Raw genomic sequence first — 17,648 nt, forward strand, 5'->3', positions numbered from 1 at the left:
CAACTACAGGTGCATGCCATGTGATTACACTACCCCAAGCCAGAGAAGAAAACCACGGGAAAAGATTAGGTAAAACAATTCTCAAAGACTTTAAGGGTACTCAGAATGGCATTGCCTCAATAATCGGATGAAATTATCCTTAATCTAAAGGCTACTTTGGTTCTGTCTTTAAAAAGTTCAAAAAGGGCCAGGTGCAGTGGCTCACCCCTGTAATCCCAACACTTTGGGAGGCCAAGGTGGGTGGATCACGAGGTCAGGAGATCGAGAACATCCTGGCCAAGGAAACCCCATCTCTACTAAGAATACAAACATTAGCTGGGCGTGGTGGTGTGCGCCTGTAGTCCCAGCTACTCAGGAGGCTGAGACAGGATTGCCTGAACCCAGGACGCAGAGGTTGCAGTGAGCTGAGATCGCGCCTCTGCAACAATCCAACCTGAGGACAGAGCAAGACTCTGTCTCAAAAAAAAAAAAAAAAAAAGTTCAAAAAGAAGTCTTAGAAGGATCAAACTGTTCCAAAGGAATTGTGTTCAGAACAAAGCTTAAGGACATTTAAAGGAATGAAAAAATTCAGTACCCATCAAGGTAAAAAGCACAATAACTGGCATCCAATAAAAAATGACAGGCATTCTAAGAAGGAAAATCTGACCCACGGTGAAGAGAAAAAGAAGAAACCAAGAAATAACACAGATGACAGAACAAAGATAGACTAAACCTTAATATTAAAAATTAAATCAGAACATCAGCAATACAGGGGAAAATGTTCAAATTTGATGAAAACTAGAGCCCTATAGATCCACAAGCAATTTAAACTCAGCACAAAACACACAAAACTATGCCATGTACATCAAAAACACATTGCTTAAAACTAGTAATAAAAAGAAAATCTTAAAAAATAGCCAACAGGCTGGGTATAGCAGCTAATGCCTATAATCCCTGCACTTCAGGAGGCCAAGGCAGGAGGATTCCTCGAGCTCAGGAGTTAGAGACCAGCCTGAGCAACATAGCGAGACCTCGTCTCTACTAAAAATTTAAAAAATCATCCAGGCATGGTGGCACGTGCCTATAGTCCCACCTGCTCACGAGGCTGAGGTGAGAGGATCACCTGAGCCCAGGAGATGGTGGCTACAGTGAGCTGTGATCACACCACTGCATTCCAGTCTGAATGGCACAGCAAGACCCTGTGTCAAAAACAAAAACAAATTTGGAGTAAGTGCGACATGGTGCTAAGAATGTATATTCTTGTTGATACGGTGTGGAAAGTTCTGTAGATGTCTATTAGGTCCACTTGGTGCAGAGCTGAGTTCAATTCCTGGATATCCTTGTTAACTTTCTGTCTCGTTGATCTGTCTAATGTTGACAGTGGGTGTTAAAGTCTCCCATTATTATTGTGTGGGAGTCTAAGTCTCTTTGTAGGTCTCTAAGGACTTGCTTTATGAATGTGGGTGCTCCTGTATTGGCTGCATATATATTTAGGATAGTTAGCGCTTCTTGTTGAATTGATCCCTTTACCATTATGTAATGGCCTTCTTCGTCTCTTTTGATCTTTGATGGTTTAAAGCCTGTTTTATCAGAGACTAGGATTGCAACCCCTGCCTTTTTTGTTTTCCATTTGCTTGGTAGATCTTCCTCCATCCCTTTATTTTGAGCCTATGTGTGTGTCTGCACATGAGATGGGACTCCTGAATACAGCACACTGATGGGTCTTGACTTTTTATCCAATTTGCCAGTCTGGGTCTTTTAATTGGGGCATTTAGCCCACTTACCTTTAAGGTTAATATTGTTATGTGTGAATTTGATCCTGTCATTACGATGTTAGCTGGTTATTATGCTCATTAGTTGAGGCAGTTTCTTCCTAACATCAATGGTTTTACAATTTGGCATGTTTTTGCAGTGGCTGCTACCGGTTGTTCCTTTCCATGTTTAATGCTTCCTTCAGGAGCTCTTGTAAGCAAAATTGACCACATAGTTGGAAGTAAAGCTCTCCTCAGCAAATGTAAAAGAACAAATTATAACAAACTGTCTCTCAGACCACAGTGCAATCAAATTAGATCTCAGGATTAAGAAACTCACTCAAAACCACACAACTACATGGAAACTGAACAACTTGCTCCTGAATGACTACTGGCTAAATAATGAAATGAAGGTACAAATAAAGATGTTCTTTGAAACCAATGAGAACAAAGACACAACATACCAGAATCTCTGGGACACATTTAAAGCAGTGTGTAGAGGGAAATTTATAGCACTAAATGCCCACAGGAGAAAGCAGGAAAGATCTAAAATCGACACCCTAACATCACAATTAAAAGAACTAGAGAAGAAAGAGCAAACACATTCAAAAGCTAGCAGAAGGCAAGAAATAACTAAGATCAGAGCAGAACTGAAGGAGATAGAGACACAAAAAACCCTTCAAAAAATCAATGAATCCAGGAGCTGGTTTTTTGAAAAGATCAACAAAATTGATAGACTGCTAGCAAGACTAATAAAGAAGAAAAGAGAGAAGAATCAAACATACGCAATAAAAAATGATAAAGGGGATATCACCACCGATCCCACAGAAATACAAACTACCATCAGAGAATACTATAAACACCTCTATGCAAATAAACTAGAAAATCTAGAAGAAATGGATAAATTCCTGGACACATACACCCTCCCAAGACTAAACCAGGAAGAAGCTGAATCCCTGAATAGACCAATAACAGGCTCTGAAATTGAAGCAATAATAGCCTACCAACCAAAAAAAGTCCAGGACCAGACGGATTCACAGCCGAATTCTACCAGAGGTAAAAAGAGGAGCTGGTACCATTCCTTCTGAAACTATTCCAATCAATAGAAAAAGAGGGAATCCTCCCTAACTCATTTTATGAAGCCAGCATCATCCTGATACCAAAGGCTGGTAGAGACACAACAAAAAAAGAGAATTTTAGACCAATATCCCTGATGAACATCGATGCAAAAATCCTCAATAAAATACTGGCGGCTGGGCGCGGTGGCTCACGCTTGTAATCCCAGCACTTTGGGAGGCCGAGGCGGGCGGATCACGAGGTCAGGAGATCGAGACCACGGTGAAACCCCGTCTCTACTAAAAAAATACAAAAAATTAGCCGGGCGTGGTGGCGGGCGCCTGTAGTCCCAGCTACTCGGAGAGGCTGAGGCAGGAGAATGGCATGAACCCGGGAGGCGGAGCTTGCAGTGAGCTGAGATCGCGCCACTGCACTCCAGCCTGGGTGACAGAGCGAGACTCCGTCTCAAAAAAAAAAATAAAAATAAATAAATAAATAAATAAATAAATAAATAAAATACTGGCAAACCGAATCCAGCGCACATCAAAAAGCTTATCCACCACAATCAAGTTGGCTTCATCCCTGGGATGCAAGGCTGGTTCAACATACGCAAATCAATAAACATAATCTATCATATAAACAGAACCAAAGACAAAAACCACATGATTATCTCAATAGATGCAGAAAAGGCCTTCAACAAAATTCAACAGCCCTTCATGCTAAAAACTCTCAATAAACTAGGTATTGATGGGATGTATCTCAAAATAATAAGAGCTATGTTATAATATTTCACTAGTACTTTAATTTACGTTATCCTGACAACCAGTAAGTTTGAACGTCTTTTCATAAATGTTACAGCCTTCTGGATTTGTTCTTTTATTAACTGCGTCTTTAAATCTTTTGCCCTTTTTACTATTGGGTCCATAACCTCTTCTTTTAAAATTAATCCTCTATCCTCTATATTGCAAAATATTTTTTCAAACTTACCTACCTACCTTTTTAATTGTGGTAAACACCATGCTGAAAAGATTGCCCTCTCCCCACTGAATGGTCTTGGCATCACTGTCGAAAATCATTTGATCATATACAGTACATAAGGATTTATTTCTGGGTTTCTGGGCTTTTTTTTTTTTTTTTTTTTTTAAGAGATGGTGTCTTGTTCTGTTACTCAGGCTGGAGTGCAGTGGCATGATCATAGCTCACTGCAACCTCCAACTCCCAGACCCAAACAATTCCACTGCCGCAGCCTTCCAAGCAGCTAGGACTACAGGTGTGAGCCACCCCACCTGGCTAATTTTTTACTTTTTTTGTGGAGACAAAGTCTTGCTATGTTGACCAGGCTGGTCTCAAACTCCTAGCCTCAAGCAATCCTCCTAACCTTGGACTCCTAAAGCGCTGGGATTACAAGCATGAGCCACTGCACCAAGCCTATTTCTAATCTATTCCATTGGTCAATATGTCTGTCTTAATGCCAATACTGTTATTAACTTTCTTATGGTATCCTTTACCATTAAAAGGTTTTAATTTTTATAAAATTAAATATGCCTCTTGTAATAGCTTCTGAGTTTTTTATCTTCACATTTCCTTTACCCTAGCTTGTATAACTAAACCTGGAGAATATCCTTAAGTATTTCTATAAGGCTTTGATCCATCTGGAATTTATCTTAAGACAGGAACCCAATTTTATTTTCTTCCAGATGGGCAGACAGTTGTACCAGCACCACTTATTAAATAATCTCCCCATTTCCCATTGAACTGTAATACTACCTTTATCTTTTATTAAATCTGCACATATACTGGGTTTCTGGATTCTCTATTTTATTCCACTAATCTATGACAATATCATATTAATCTGATTACAGAGGCTAGATACAATATTTTGATAATTAAAAGACATACCTCCGGCCGGGCGCGGTGTCTCACGCCTGTAATCCCAGCACTTTGGGAGGCCGAGGCGGGTGGATCACGAGGTCAGGAGATTGAGACCACGGTGAAACCCCGTCTCTACTAAAAATACAAAAAATTAGCTGGGCGCGGTGGTGGGCGCCTGTAGTCCCAGCTACTGGGAGAGGCTGAGGCAAGAGAATGGCGTGAACCCAGGAGGTGGAGCTTGCAGTGAGCCGAGATTGCGCCACTGCACTCCAGCCTGGGCGACAGCGAGACTCCGTCTCAAAAAAAAAAAAAAAAAGACACACCTCCTCACTAATCCTTTTCACAGTTTCCTTGGCTACACTGTGGCTGTAGTGGAAAATATAAGTTTTACTCTTTTTTTTTTGGTCTTTTAAAAGAACTTTTTTATTTTGTTTCAATTTTTGAAAAAGTTTTACTTCTTTTTAGGAGGAGGAGTTTTAGTTCTTATTTTCTGATATTAACACCATTATTCACTTTTACTGTTTTAATGCATTTACCAGTATCGTCTCTTAAGACGATACTGAATACAAATGTGATCATGGGCATCCCCATGTCCCCATCAAATTTCTAATTTTAATGCTCTTGACATTTAGAATATTTGCTGTAACTTCCCTCTATTCTTACTTATTAGAAACGGTCTTGATGGGCTGGGCCTGGTAGCTCACATCTGTAATCCCAGCAATTTGGGAGGCTGAGGCAGGTGGATCACAAAATCAGGAGTTCGAGACTAGCCTGGCCAATATGGTGAAACTTCATCTCCGCTAAAAATACAAAAATTAGCCAGGCATTGTGGCAGGTGCCTGTAGTCCCAGCTACTAAGGAGGCTGAGGCAGGAGAATCACTTGAACATGGGAGGCAGAGGCTGCAGTGAGCCAAGATTGTGTCACTGCACTCCAGCCTGGGCTACAGAGGGAGATGCCATCTCAAAAAAAAAAAAAAAGAAATGGTCTTGATGAACTCTGGCTAATACTGTATTTAGAAATTTTGCATTTCTAGACATAAGTGAGACTGTTCTTTTTTGGCAGCATTCCTTTTTTTTTCTCTCTGGTGCTTGAATCAGGATTGGCAGCATTTTTATCAGAGATAAAATATGTGTGCTTCACAGAATGCATTGACTAGCTTTGCATTCTTCTCGTGGAAAAGAGAGTTCCTTTTATTATGATGTGTTGTTCTTCATAATGAAACTCAGCTGTGAAATCATATGCTATGCTGCCTATCATTTTTCCAAACCTTTCATGGGGATTAGGCAATTAACATCTTTACTTCTTGGGTCAATTTTACTCATTGACATTTTGCTGTAACAACATCCATTTTCTCTTGAAATAACTTTGACATTATAGCATTACATGTATATTCTCAAGAAAATTTGCAGAAGATTCCATTAATGTCTCCTGTACTTGGGGTCTATGGTGTTTACTCATTTCTAATCTTGTACATTTTTATTCCATATTTTTTTCTTCTACAAGATGTTTATCTAGATCATTTGTATTTGCAAAGCACCAGATTTGAGATTTATTTATCTTCTCCACTATTTTTGTTCTGATCTGTTTTCAATTCCATTAATATCCATATCCTACTTGCCTTTGGTTGTATTTTTTTATTTATTTATTTTTTTGGAGACGGAGTCTCGCTCTGCTGCCCAGGCTGGAGTGCAGTGGTGCAATCTTGGCTCACTGCAACCTCCACCTCCCAGGTTCATACGATTCTCTTGTCTCAGCCTCCCAAATAGCTGGGACTACAGGCGTGTGCCACCACGACTGGCTAATTTTTGTATTATTAGTAGAGACAGGATTTCACCATGTTGGCCAGGCTGGTCTCAAACTCCTGACCTCAGGTGATCCACTCTCCTCAGCCTCCCAAAGTGCTGGAATTACAGGCATGAACCACTGCACCCGGCCTGGTTTTATTTTCTCAATCCCTAAAGATGAGTACTGAGCGCTTTGTTTACTGAAAGTATTTAAGCTATGTATTTTCCTCTAAAGTAAAAATTCTGCATTTGCCAATGAAATGTAGATGTTCTTCTCACTGCTTTTTAGGCAATACTATGTTGCCTCAGAGGAAAGAAATGGGATCGGAGGATTGAAAAAGAAACTTCCAAGATAAATATTTTTTCTAAAATCTCAAGCAAAAAATAAGATTAAAATAAATTATCTCTGCTGATAGCTGAGATGAAAAAAGAATAAAACATAAATACATTCTCTCTGTTCTGCTATTAATTTTGCAGTATCTAAACAATTTAATAAGAATTGGCTGGGCAGGGCCGGATGCGATGGCTGTAATTCCAGAATTTTGGGAGGCCGAAGTAGGTGGATCATCTGAGTTCAGGAGTCTGAGACCAGCCTGGCCAACATGGCGAAACCCCTTCTTTACTAAAAATACAAAAATCAGCTATGCATAGTGGTGGGCGCCTGTAATCCCAGCTACTCGGGAGGCTGAAGCAGGAGAATCACTTGAACCCAGGAGGCAGAGGTTGCAGTGAGCCGTGATCACGCCACTGCACACCAGCCTGGGCAACGGAGCAAGGCTCCATCTCCAAAAAAAAAACAAAGAAAGAAAGAATTGGCTGGGCAGCCAGGCATGATGGCTGAGGTCTGTAATCCCAGCACTTTGGGAGGCCAAGGCGGGAAGATCATTTGAGCTGACGAGTTCAAGACCAGCCTGGGCAGCATGGTGAAACCCCAACTCTACAGAAAATAGAAAAATTAGCCCAGCATGGTGGTGCACACCTGTAGCTCCGCTGAGGCAGGAGAATCCCTTGAGCCCAGGAGGCAAAGGCTGCAGTGAGCCAAGATTGCGCCACTGCACTCCAGCCTGTGCAAGACAGCAAGACACTGACTTAAAAGAAAGAAAAAGGAAAAGAATTAGTGCATGTAAACAAAGGGTAACAATTTGTCCCAAGGATATTTAGTATGCCGTATAGTACAATGTTATCAAAATAGAAAACCCTTAGTATTCTCGTTGCCTAGTTTTACTCAGTTTATTTACTAAGGTAACAAAATCATTCTTTTATTCCTTTATTTGACAAAGATTTATTGAGGGTAGGGTATTCAGATACAGTAGGGTAAGACAATGGGAGTTCTTAGCTACTTCAATTTCTTCTCAAATTGTACACCAAAAGAAAGAAGGCATGTATGCTTCCATTTTTGTCTGATAATTTAATCACAGATGAGTATTAGACATTAGAAAAAAACAGAAAATGGTTGTATATGGAAATGCTATTGTCCAATCCACAGAAGTAGATTTTGCAAAACTAAGACTCCTGTAGAAGCTTGTGACTTACAAGTTGGAAATCACGAAGAGTGCACAAGATTTTATCTCAGTTTGTCCTTATCTTTGTAATCTTGTATCTGGCAGCTTTTTCCTCTATCTGCCACACTAACTGGACTACTGGAAGTTTTCTCACCAATTAATGATGGCAGTAACACCAACTGAAAATTTTTCCAGATGAAAACGACTGCACTCATGCTCTATGATGTATATATAGCTCCGGTGGCTAAACTGCTCATCTGCATTAAACTAAATGCAAAACTGCTTCTGGGCTGGGCATGGTGGCTCTCACCTGTAATCCCAGCACTTTAGGAGACTGAGGCGGGAGGACTGCTTGAGCCCAGGAGTTCAAGACCAGCCTGGGCAACATGGCAATACCCTGTCTCTACCCCAAAAAAATACAAAAATTAGCCAGGCCTGGTGGCATGCACCTGTAGTCCCAGCTATTCAGGAGGCTAAGGTGGGAGGATCACCTGAGCCCAGGAGGCAGAAGTTGCATGCAGTGAGCTGTGATTGCACCACTGCACTCCCGCCTGAGTGAAAGAGCTAGGCCTTGTCTCAAAAACAAAACAAAACTGCTTCTGAAGATATTACCTTTTTTTTTTTTTGAGACGGAGTCTTGCTCTGTCGCCCAGGCTGGAGTGCAGTGGCGTGATCTCAGCTCACTGCAAGCTCTGCCTCCCGGGTTCACGCCATTCTCCTGCCTCAGCCTCCTGAGTAGCTGGGACTACAAGTGCCCGCCATCACACCCAGCTAATTTTTTGTATTTTTGGTAGAGACGGGGTTTCACCGTATCAGCCAGGATGGTCTCGATCTCCTGACTTTGTGATCCGCCCGCCTTGGCCTCCCAAAGTGCTGGGATTACAGGCTTGAGCCACCGTGCCCGACCCGAAGATATTACTTTTAAGGGGAGAATATTTTAGTAGTACAATCTCCAAATTTCAGGTTGAAATTCTGACCCCTTATCCTAATAGAAGATAATTAGCTATTCAAATTTTAATATTAGGAAAAGCATAGGGAACGAACCATGTTATTAATACAATTTTTTTTTGAGACATAATTTCACTCTGTCGCCCAGGCTAGAGTGCAGTGGCACAATCTCGGCTCCCTTGCAACTTCTCCCTCCCAGGTTCAAGCAATTCTTATGCCTCAGCCACCTGAGTAGCTGGGATTACAAGCATGTGTCACCACATCCAGCTGAATTTTTGTATTTTTAGTAGATACGGAGTTTCACCATGTTACCCAGACTGGTCTCAAACTTCTGGCCTCAAGTGATCCACCCACCTCGGCCTCCCAAAGTGCTGGGATTACAGGAGTGAGCCACTGCGCCTGGCCTTAATATAATAATTACACATCAGGACATAGTTGGTAACCTAAGGAGGTTTTAATATTGAGAAACTGCCAGAATTCCATTGCCTAGTCTATTCCAAAAAGTAAAGCTCTTCATAAAAAATCAGATTCACATTACACAGAAAAAAAATTATGTGAGAAGGATTGGTAGATATTTAATAGTTACATATAAGATTAATATGAATGCAGGAGGTCTTCACTAGCAGATGTCAGAACTGCTCAATATTTAAACAATAACCTGGATAAAGCTACAGAAGACAGGCTAGTAAAATATAAACTTAAAATTATAAAAATAAGTTTTTAAGAAAAATTAAACTATTTTTAAAAATAAGCTAAAATTGGCTGGGCATGGTGGCTCACACCTGTAATCCCAGCACTTTGCCAGGCCGAGGCCAGTGGATCACCTGAGGTTAGGAGATCAAGACCAGCCTAGCCAACATAGTGAAACCCCGTCTCTACTAAAAACACAAAAAATTAGCAGGGCGTGGTGGTGTGCGTCTGTAGTCCTAGCTAGCTGGGAGGCTGAGGCACGGGAATTGCTTGAACTCGTGAGGAGGAGGTCGCAGTGAGCCAAGATCATGCCACTGCACTCCAGTCTGGGTGACAAGAGCAAAACTCCATCTCAAAAAATAAAAAATAAAAAAATTAGCTAAAATTAACAGGACGAAATTTAATAATGATGGATGTGATATTCGACATTGGGGTTCAAAGAATCAACCATATAAACTGAGACCAAAAAAGGGGGTCAGGTATTTGGATTCCAGACCCTTGAAGAAGTAGCAATTCCTACTCAATTAATCCACAGAACACTAGGTTTCAAGGTTTCAGAATAAAAAGAGTAACCAGTCTTGCTGGGTACGGTGGCTCACACCTGTAATCCCAGCACTTTGGGAGGCAGGGGCATGAGGATCGCTTGAGGCCAAGAGTTCAAGACCAGCCTAGGCAACAGAGTGATACCCACCCCCCATCTTTATAAAAAATAATAATAATTTTTAAATTGAATAGAGTGGTGAAAAGGGGAAAAGAAAAATAATTTTTTAAAAAAGAAGAGTAGCCAGTCTTAATGTACTCATAAACTAAGTAGATTATATCTGGAATACAGTATTTTATTTAAGAAGAATACTAACGGCCGGGCGCGGTGGCTCACGCTTGTAATCCCAGCACTTTGGGAGGCCGAGGCGGGCGGATCACGAGGTCAGGAGATCGAGACCACGGTGAAACCCCGTCTCTACTAAAAATACAAAAAAATTAGCCGGGCGTGGTGGCGGGCGCCTGTAGTCCCAGCTACTCAGAGAGGCTGAGGCAGGAGAATGGCATGAACCCGGGAGGCGGAGCTTGCAGTGAGCCGAGATTGAGCCACTGCACTCCGGCCTGGGTGACAGAGCGAGATTCCGTCTCAAAAAAAAAAAAAAAAATAAGAAGAATACTAAAAGCTACAGAATAAGAGTGCCTCTCATAGAAAACCTTAAAATAAATAATTTGAAAACTATCTTATAAGATAGCATTGTGCTAAGAGTAAAGTTTCTGGAGCAAGGCTCCACTATCTCCTAGATTTGGGAACAGTGGTAAGTTTCTTCTCTTTGCCTTAGTTCCCTCATCTAAAACACTGATCTAATTACAAATATCTACTTCATAGAGTTTTGGAGAAGATTAATATATAACATTTTAAACTAATTATATAATTACACATAATATGTTAATATATAATTACATATTATATATTAGTATACATAAAATACTTAGAAGAGGGTGATATAGTAAGTACTCAGTAAATGTCAACCATTACGAACTGAAAGCATGGATGTTCAAACAGCAGAAGGCAAAAGATGCCAGGACTTGATACACATGTTCCAATTGAACATGATGACCAAAGGGATCCTTTCTTTCCTATGCAACTTGAGAAAGTCAGAACAGCATAACCAATCGACGGTGAAGGCTTCGGTTCAAATACAGATGAACTTTCATGGAAGGAGCATGTTCCCCATAATTGTTACACAGAGGTTGGGTAACTTTCAGAGGTGCTTCAAAGGACAGCAAGCACTTTGCACTAAAAACTCAGAATTGAATTAAGATTCTATGATTATAAAAAAATTGATTTGTCTTTCAACAGTTTCAATCTAGACTATGGTTCCACGAGTACTAGTCCAGCAGTACCATATTAAATATTCACTTTAGCAAAAATACAACGAAGTAATAAGCTTATGGCTTATCTTTCCATATTTATCATGGAAGAAAATTGCTACCCAATAAAAGCAAGCCAAAAAAACTGATGAATGCAAGGAAGTTAACAGTGAAGAGTGCAACAACAAGCAGAAAAGTTTATTTTATTCTCAATCCATAGTAAGTGTTGAGGGAGACTTTTCATGAAAGAAATCAGCTGACAAGCATTTTAAATAACTGTTTCTTGCCTTTTAAACAAATATTCTGAGAACAAAATCATTCAAACCTCTGTGAGGATTTGAAGATCTCACAAAGTCCTATAATACTTACCTAATCATTCTTAATTTTCATTCAAAATCACAACACAGAAAAAGTGCTAATCTTTTTATTTCTCTTTTACTAGAAAATCTGTCTCACTGATCCTTAAGAGTCTAATTAATGAGAGCCTTAAGTCTATTAAAAGAAATACGCAGTCTCCTAACTGATTTCTCTAGCTACAACCTATGTGTTCTAGAATCTATTCTTAACATTACCACTATTAATGATACTAAAGTATAGCTCCAATCTGGCAATCTTCATTCCAAATAACATCCTCTAAATGAGATTTGTAAATATTAATTAGCATTTCCTGTAAAGATTTTTAAAAATCTGTCCAACAATGAATGGCAAAATATGGTCAATTCTAGCCTTATCTCGTTGAAATAATTTTGAGAAATATTGGGAGAGGAAATAGAAATGAATTAATGAATATGACAGAGTTCTAACAGTCTCAAATAAGCTGATGATAATTTTCACTCTAAGTCTCACTTTTGAGCAAGATGAAGAGTTAATATACTGGCATTATGGAACAGTCATTAAAAATATTCATGTAAACCACATAGAAACATGGAAAAACCTAAATCTTCAGTTCAGCTTGTTGGCAAAAAGAAAAAAGAAAGAATATGAGAAAACAAATGCTATCACCATATTCAAATGAGAACCACCGTAAGAAAAGTTATCAATTTTTTTATTGTTTACCAGACTATAATATTGATTTTAAAACTAATCAAAACTGATTCATCTAAACACAGTAATGCTTCCATAAAAAATGTAAGAAATTCTGGCCAGACATGGTAGCTCATGCCTGTAATCCCAGCACTTTGGGAATCCAAGGTGGGAGGGTCACTTGAGGTCAGGAGTTTGAGACCAGCCTGGCCAATATGGTGAAACCCCCATCTCTACCAAAAAATACAAAAATTAGCTGGGCATGGTGGCGTGCGCCTATAATCTCAGCTACTCCGGAGGCTGAGTGGCGAGAACTGCTTGAACGCAGGAGGTGGAGGCTGCAGTGAGCCAAGATCGCACCACTGCATGCTAGCCTGGGCAAAAGAGTGAGACCCTTTCTCAAAAAAATAAAATATATAAGAAATTCCTCTTCTAGGATTTTATAAAAGTTAAAACCTGTGGGAAATGGTCTTATTTTAGGTCACAATCGGCCCAATAGTTTCACCACATTACTGTATTTCAGGACTGTGCTAAGCCCTGGGGAATAGAAATAAATTTAACAAATGCTTATAATCAAGCATGGGCCAGACATTATAAGTTTGTGGGGATGGCAGCATTGTTCAAGTTTCCACCCTGCTTTCCTTTTGAATGACTGGTCATCAACACTCTTATCATCACTCTCCTGAATACTGTGCAATTCTTTTAATTTCCTTAAAAAACTAATTTGAAAGTCAGTGTCCTTCTGTCAACCCTTCTTTTTCACAAGTTAACTAACTTTTAAACCTCAGTACCATCTTAGATCCCTCCTTACTTTTTTCATTTACTTTTTTTGAAATGGGAGGCTCCCTATGTTGCCCAGGTTGGACTTGAACTTCCCGGCTCAAGCAAATCTCCTGTTTCAGCCTCCCAAGTGACTGAGACGACAGGCTCAAGCCACAGCACCTGGCTCCCCTCCTTACTTTCTATCAGTTTCTAAATTCTGCATTTTTTTTTTTTTTTTACCACATTGCAACTCACATTTCTTCTAGGTCTCTATCTAAATTGAGGCTTTTATTTCACATCTGGATTATTCAATGAGAATGCCTGTTAAGACACAGAGTTGATACCTGGACCATCTCCTTTCAGCTCACTTCAATGTTTACTTGTAGCTGGTATGGACAGTTAACACACTGACAACTTCCCATCTCAACTACTCTCCTCAGCTCTCCAGCACCTCAGGAGCTTGCCAAGCCCCACCTAACCAGTGTACCTGGGAAGTTCTGGGAGCCTTTTAGATAAAGGCAATCTTAATCAGTGAGGATTGACTGTAGGTGGAAAACCACCCAGCTCCCCTTCATTTGGGGCAGTTATACAAAACTCTGAGGCAGTTATACAAAAATCTCCAAAGGCTTAAGCAGCCTCCAGTTGGCCTTCCACTATTAACCCTTTTTCCTCCTTCTCTGATTCTACCTGCTTCCTCACTTGTGCTTTATATTTATAGCATCTCACCTGCACCCATGTCATCTCAGGTCCGAGTTCAAGATGCACTTCAGAGAAACCATAAGGGCCACAAAAATAATGGTCACAATCTAGCTTCACATAAAGCCACCCCAGTAGTCTTCCAGTCTCAATCTTCTAACAATTACAGTTCATTCTCCTTTCATGTGGATCACATACCTCTTCTGATCAAACATCTTCAGTGAAGTCTTTCATAATTTGTCTTCTTTATCTCTTATTATTAACTTACATAAACTATATCAGCCAAATTGTTCTACCGATGTTTATTCAAATGTAAGCTGTACCCTTCAAGGAGCTCATTAATCTGTCCACCTTACAAATATCCTCCAATATTTACCTTTCAAAGCTCACTTATCTCAAATACTACCTTCACCAACCCCCAATCACAAGTAATGTCTACCTCACCTAAATTCCTAAAGAACTTTTATAAAAACTCATAAGGCATTTACTGTTGTGTAAAAAATTGCCTCACTTGACTACAAGTTCTTTGAAGGCAGAAACCACGTTCATTCTTTTTGTTTTCCAAAGAGCCTTGTCTTGGTAGACTCAAAATACTGACCTAACTTAACCTTCTGAACATTTGAGAGCACCACTTATTTTGATATACCTATTGTTTCTTAAAGACTAGTTCTCAGTATACAATATAGCACATAATTCATGTGCATTTTATAGATAGTTAAAAGCAACTGTACTCATCTCACACTCTTTGGAGTTGTCCCACTTATCAAAATGTTCCTGCAGACACATGTACACTTTTAAAGTTTAAAAACTACACTAAATAGAGCTGTTACTTATTCCCTTCCTTTTTAGAAATGGTTACATTTCACATTTCTCACCAAAAATCTTTCAGCATTTTATGTACTTCATTTTCTTGTGAAGAGTCCACAGTCTGTCATATGTTATAGTTCACAGTGCTCCAATCTTAATCTATCTGAATTCCCAATCTGTATCAAAAGCTGCTTTGGCAACATTATTTCAGGCTTTACGAAATTCTGATCCTTACAAAATCTTGAAATGTTTCTGTCATGGGGAAAGACTTTATTTCTTGGCATTGCGAGCTCAGAGGACTGGCACGAGGATCAAGTAAGACTGTGTAAGTGAAAGGTCACTGAAAATTCTAATAGTACTACATAAATGTAAGAATTATCATCTCAATTCTGAATTTCAAATATTTAAAATCACCTATTTACTACAATCTAATGTCATTAAACTGCAGTTATATAAAAAGATTTGCTTATTGTTAAGTTATAAAAAGTTCAGAAAAGACAGAAAAAAAGTGAAAGCTGGCCATAAACTAGATCATAAATAGGAAGCAATCTTAAGTAGACTATCCCTCTTGCACATATCAGGTCAAATATTTTATTCCAATAATATTTTTTGTACTGTCCTTTTTTTTTTTTTGAGACAGAGTCTCGCTCTGTCGCCCAGGCTGGAGTGCACTGGCATGATCTCGGCTCACTGCAAGCTCTGCCTCCCGGATTCATGCCATTCTCCTGCCTCAGCTTCCCAAATAGCTGGGACTACAGGCGCCTGCCACCACGCCTGGCTAATTTTTTGTAATTTTTAGTACAGAGGGGGTTTCTCCACATTAGCCAGGATGGTCTCGATCTCCTGACCTCGTGATCCTCGGCCTCCCAGAGTGCTGGGATTACAGGCGTGAGCCACCGCGCCCAGCTCTGACCTTTCTTTCAATTCTGCCAAAGTAATGAAATAATACAAAGCTCCTAGCATTGTGTAACTATTTCTATTATTTTTTCTTAAAACTAGCATTGTCTTTCACTAAGATTCCTATTTTCTCCCTTATTTATAATAGTATGAATTCACTAACAATATTTGTATTATGCTCAAATCAAATAGCCTATGACGATAATGTGACTTGGTCAGACCTTTCCAAATAAGACAGTACGAGAAACGGAACCAGGACGGCCTCGTTACTTTTTGTAACACGTTTTTCTTAAAGGAAAAATAATCTGATTAAACTTAAAAATTCTCTACATCCACATATTTATTAAGCAAAAGGCCTAGAGATCGTTACAATAAAATTCACCCTCAATTTAAGTCTATGCTCCTGCCAGAATTTCACCCTCTGGCTCAATTTTCCAGGCCTAATACCGATTCTATGAGAATGTAAACTCCAACGGTACTTGAGTGCAAAACACCCAGGAAAATCTCATCGTCCAACAGCTCAACGTAAAACCCTGTAAATATTCAAATAAAGAGCGTTTTGTATACGAGAAATATAAGTAAAGGTCTGGGAAACCATACACTATGGATCTTTCATCCAAACAAAGGCTGCAGATGGACAGAAGGTAAGGGGTAACCTCTCAGTCAAGATCAAACATTGGTCGAAGAAAAATTCCAGGGACGATGACACCTCGGTTTTTCCGTTCACAACAACAAATAACCGGGCCGGCCCCCTCGACAGCGCCGCAAAGCGAAACCAGAACCCAGGAGCCGGCGCGCTGCAGGGCTTTCAGTCACCCATCGAGAGGGACTGGCAAGCCTGAGTGGGGAGACCAAGGAAGGGAGCAGAGCCCCCTTCTCTCGGGCTCACCTGCACCTCCCGCTTCCAGGGAAGAACCCCTGAGGACCCTTCCTCAAATCAACGACCGGTTCCCATCCTCCACCGACCGCTGACAAGGCGACCACTAGATTATCTCTGCAACGCAGAGCACCGAGGGGCCAAGGCCTTCTTCCCGCCCGCGCACCCACCGCCACGCAGGACCAAGAAAAAGAGGCTGCTGCAGCGGCCGCAGCCCCAGCGCGCGGAAGCGAGAACGGAGACCGGCCCCCGGACGCGAGCGAAACGCCCTTCGGCCCCGCGCCCCTCCCAGCAGCGCCGCGCTCACCTCCACGGCCTGGCCCGCAGGACCCGCCAGCGCGACCAACAACGGCCTGCAGCCGCACCTCCGCAAGCTCCTCTTTTCCTTCTCAGCCCTCGGAGAGGAGCAGTGTCGCGTCAGGAGGGCCGGAAAACCGCCCCGCAGCGCTGCCCTCGGGGTGTCAGCCTCCCGAACCGGCCACTTCCCGCAGCAGCCGCAGCTCCTTCCGGTGTCTCCGGGGCCGCCGCAGGCGTCTCGGGCGGCAGGGGAGGTGGGGGCGGAGCCTCGATGGGAGCCCGCCCCAGGGGCGGGGCCACAGGAGCCAGGCCCAGGTGTGGGGACCCAGGCCGGCTCCCTGATCTGACTGCAAACTAACTGTACAGGGTATGTGCAGCAGTTTGAGGCTGTAAGCTTTTCTTTTTTCGTTTTTTACATGTTTTCTCCTCCTCTTTCACAGTCACACACTACGACTATTATAAGGTCTTGTTTCGATGCATTACAAAAACTGCATTAAGGCTGGCCACTGAAGGGCCTCAGGTTTCCAAACTTGAGCAAAGAAATATTAGACTTAAGTTATCCCAATTCAACATTGTATTTCCTCCTCTCATCTGTCTTCCCCCAACTTCTTAGGACCTAGATTCTCTGAAAGCAATTATGTTTCCCTTTTCCACCTATGCAAAGAAGAAATTTATCTCACCATTTTCTCCTTAGGCTAAAATCAAGGGGATCAAATCAAATATTTATTGAAACCTTAGTATCTGCTTAATGCCTGGAGCATTGAAGGAGTCTTGCCTTCTAATTATGTAACCATTAAAATGCACTCGATTGAGGTTCAAATCTATGAATAAAAAAGGTTAAATTAATAAAAAAT

The 17,648-nt window shown here is 40.9% G+C and overlaps 1 protein-coding gene across 12 annotated transcripts in view; it reads right to left on the minus strand.

Moving 5' to 3' along the window:
* Positions 1-17,028, minus strand: part of USP33 (ubiquitin specific peptidase 33) — a 68,993-nt gene extending 51,965 nt beyond the window's left edge. For 4 of the 12 annotated variants that reach the window (XM_063624105.1, XM_063624096.1, XM_063624104.1 and 1 more), the window contains exon 1: positions 16,805-16,932. Coding sequence is in view for 4 of the 12 variants with exons in the window: in XM_063624094.1 (XP_063480164.1) it covers positions 1,764-1,805 (42 nt within the window). In the remaining 8 variants the exon portion in view is untranslated. Of the gene's footprint in view, positions 1-1,763; positions 1,943-7,423; positions 7,528-16,804 lie in introns of those variants that run through there. The other 8 variants (XM_063624094.1, XM_063624102.1, XM_063624093.1 and 5 more) reach the window with 5 other exon arrangements.
* Between the last annotated feature and the right edge of the window lie 620 nt (positions 17,029-17,648).

This window comes from Symphalangus syndactylus, chromosome 12 (assembly GCF_028878055.3).
Source record: "Symphalangus syndactylus isolate Jambi chromosome 12, NHGRI_mSymSyn1-v2.1_pri, whole genome shotgun sequence".
In the NCBI taxonomy this organism is placed as follows: Eukaryota; Metazoa; Chordata; class Mammalia; order Primates; family Hylobatidae; genus Symphalangus; species Symphalangus syndactylus.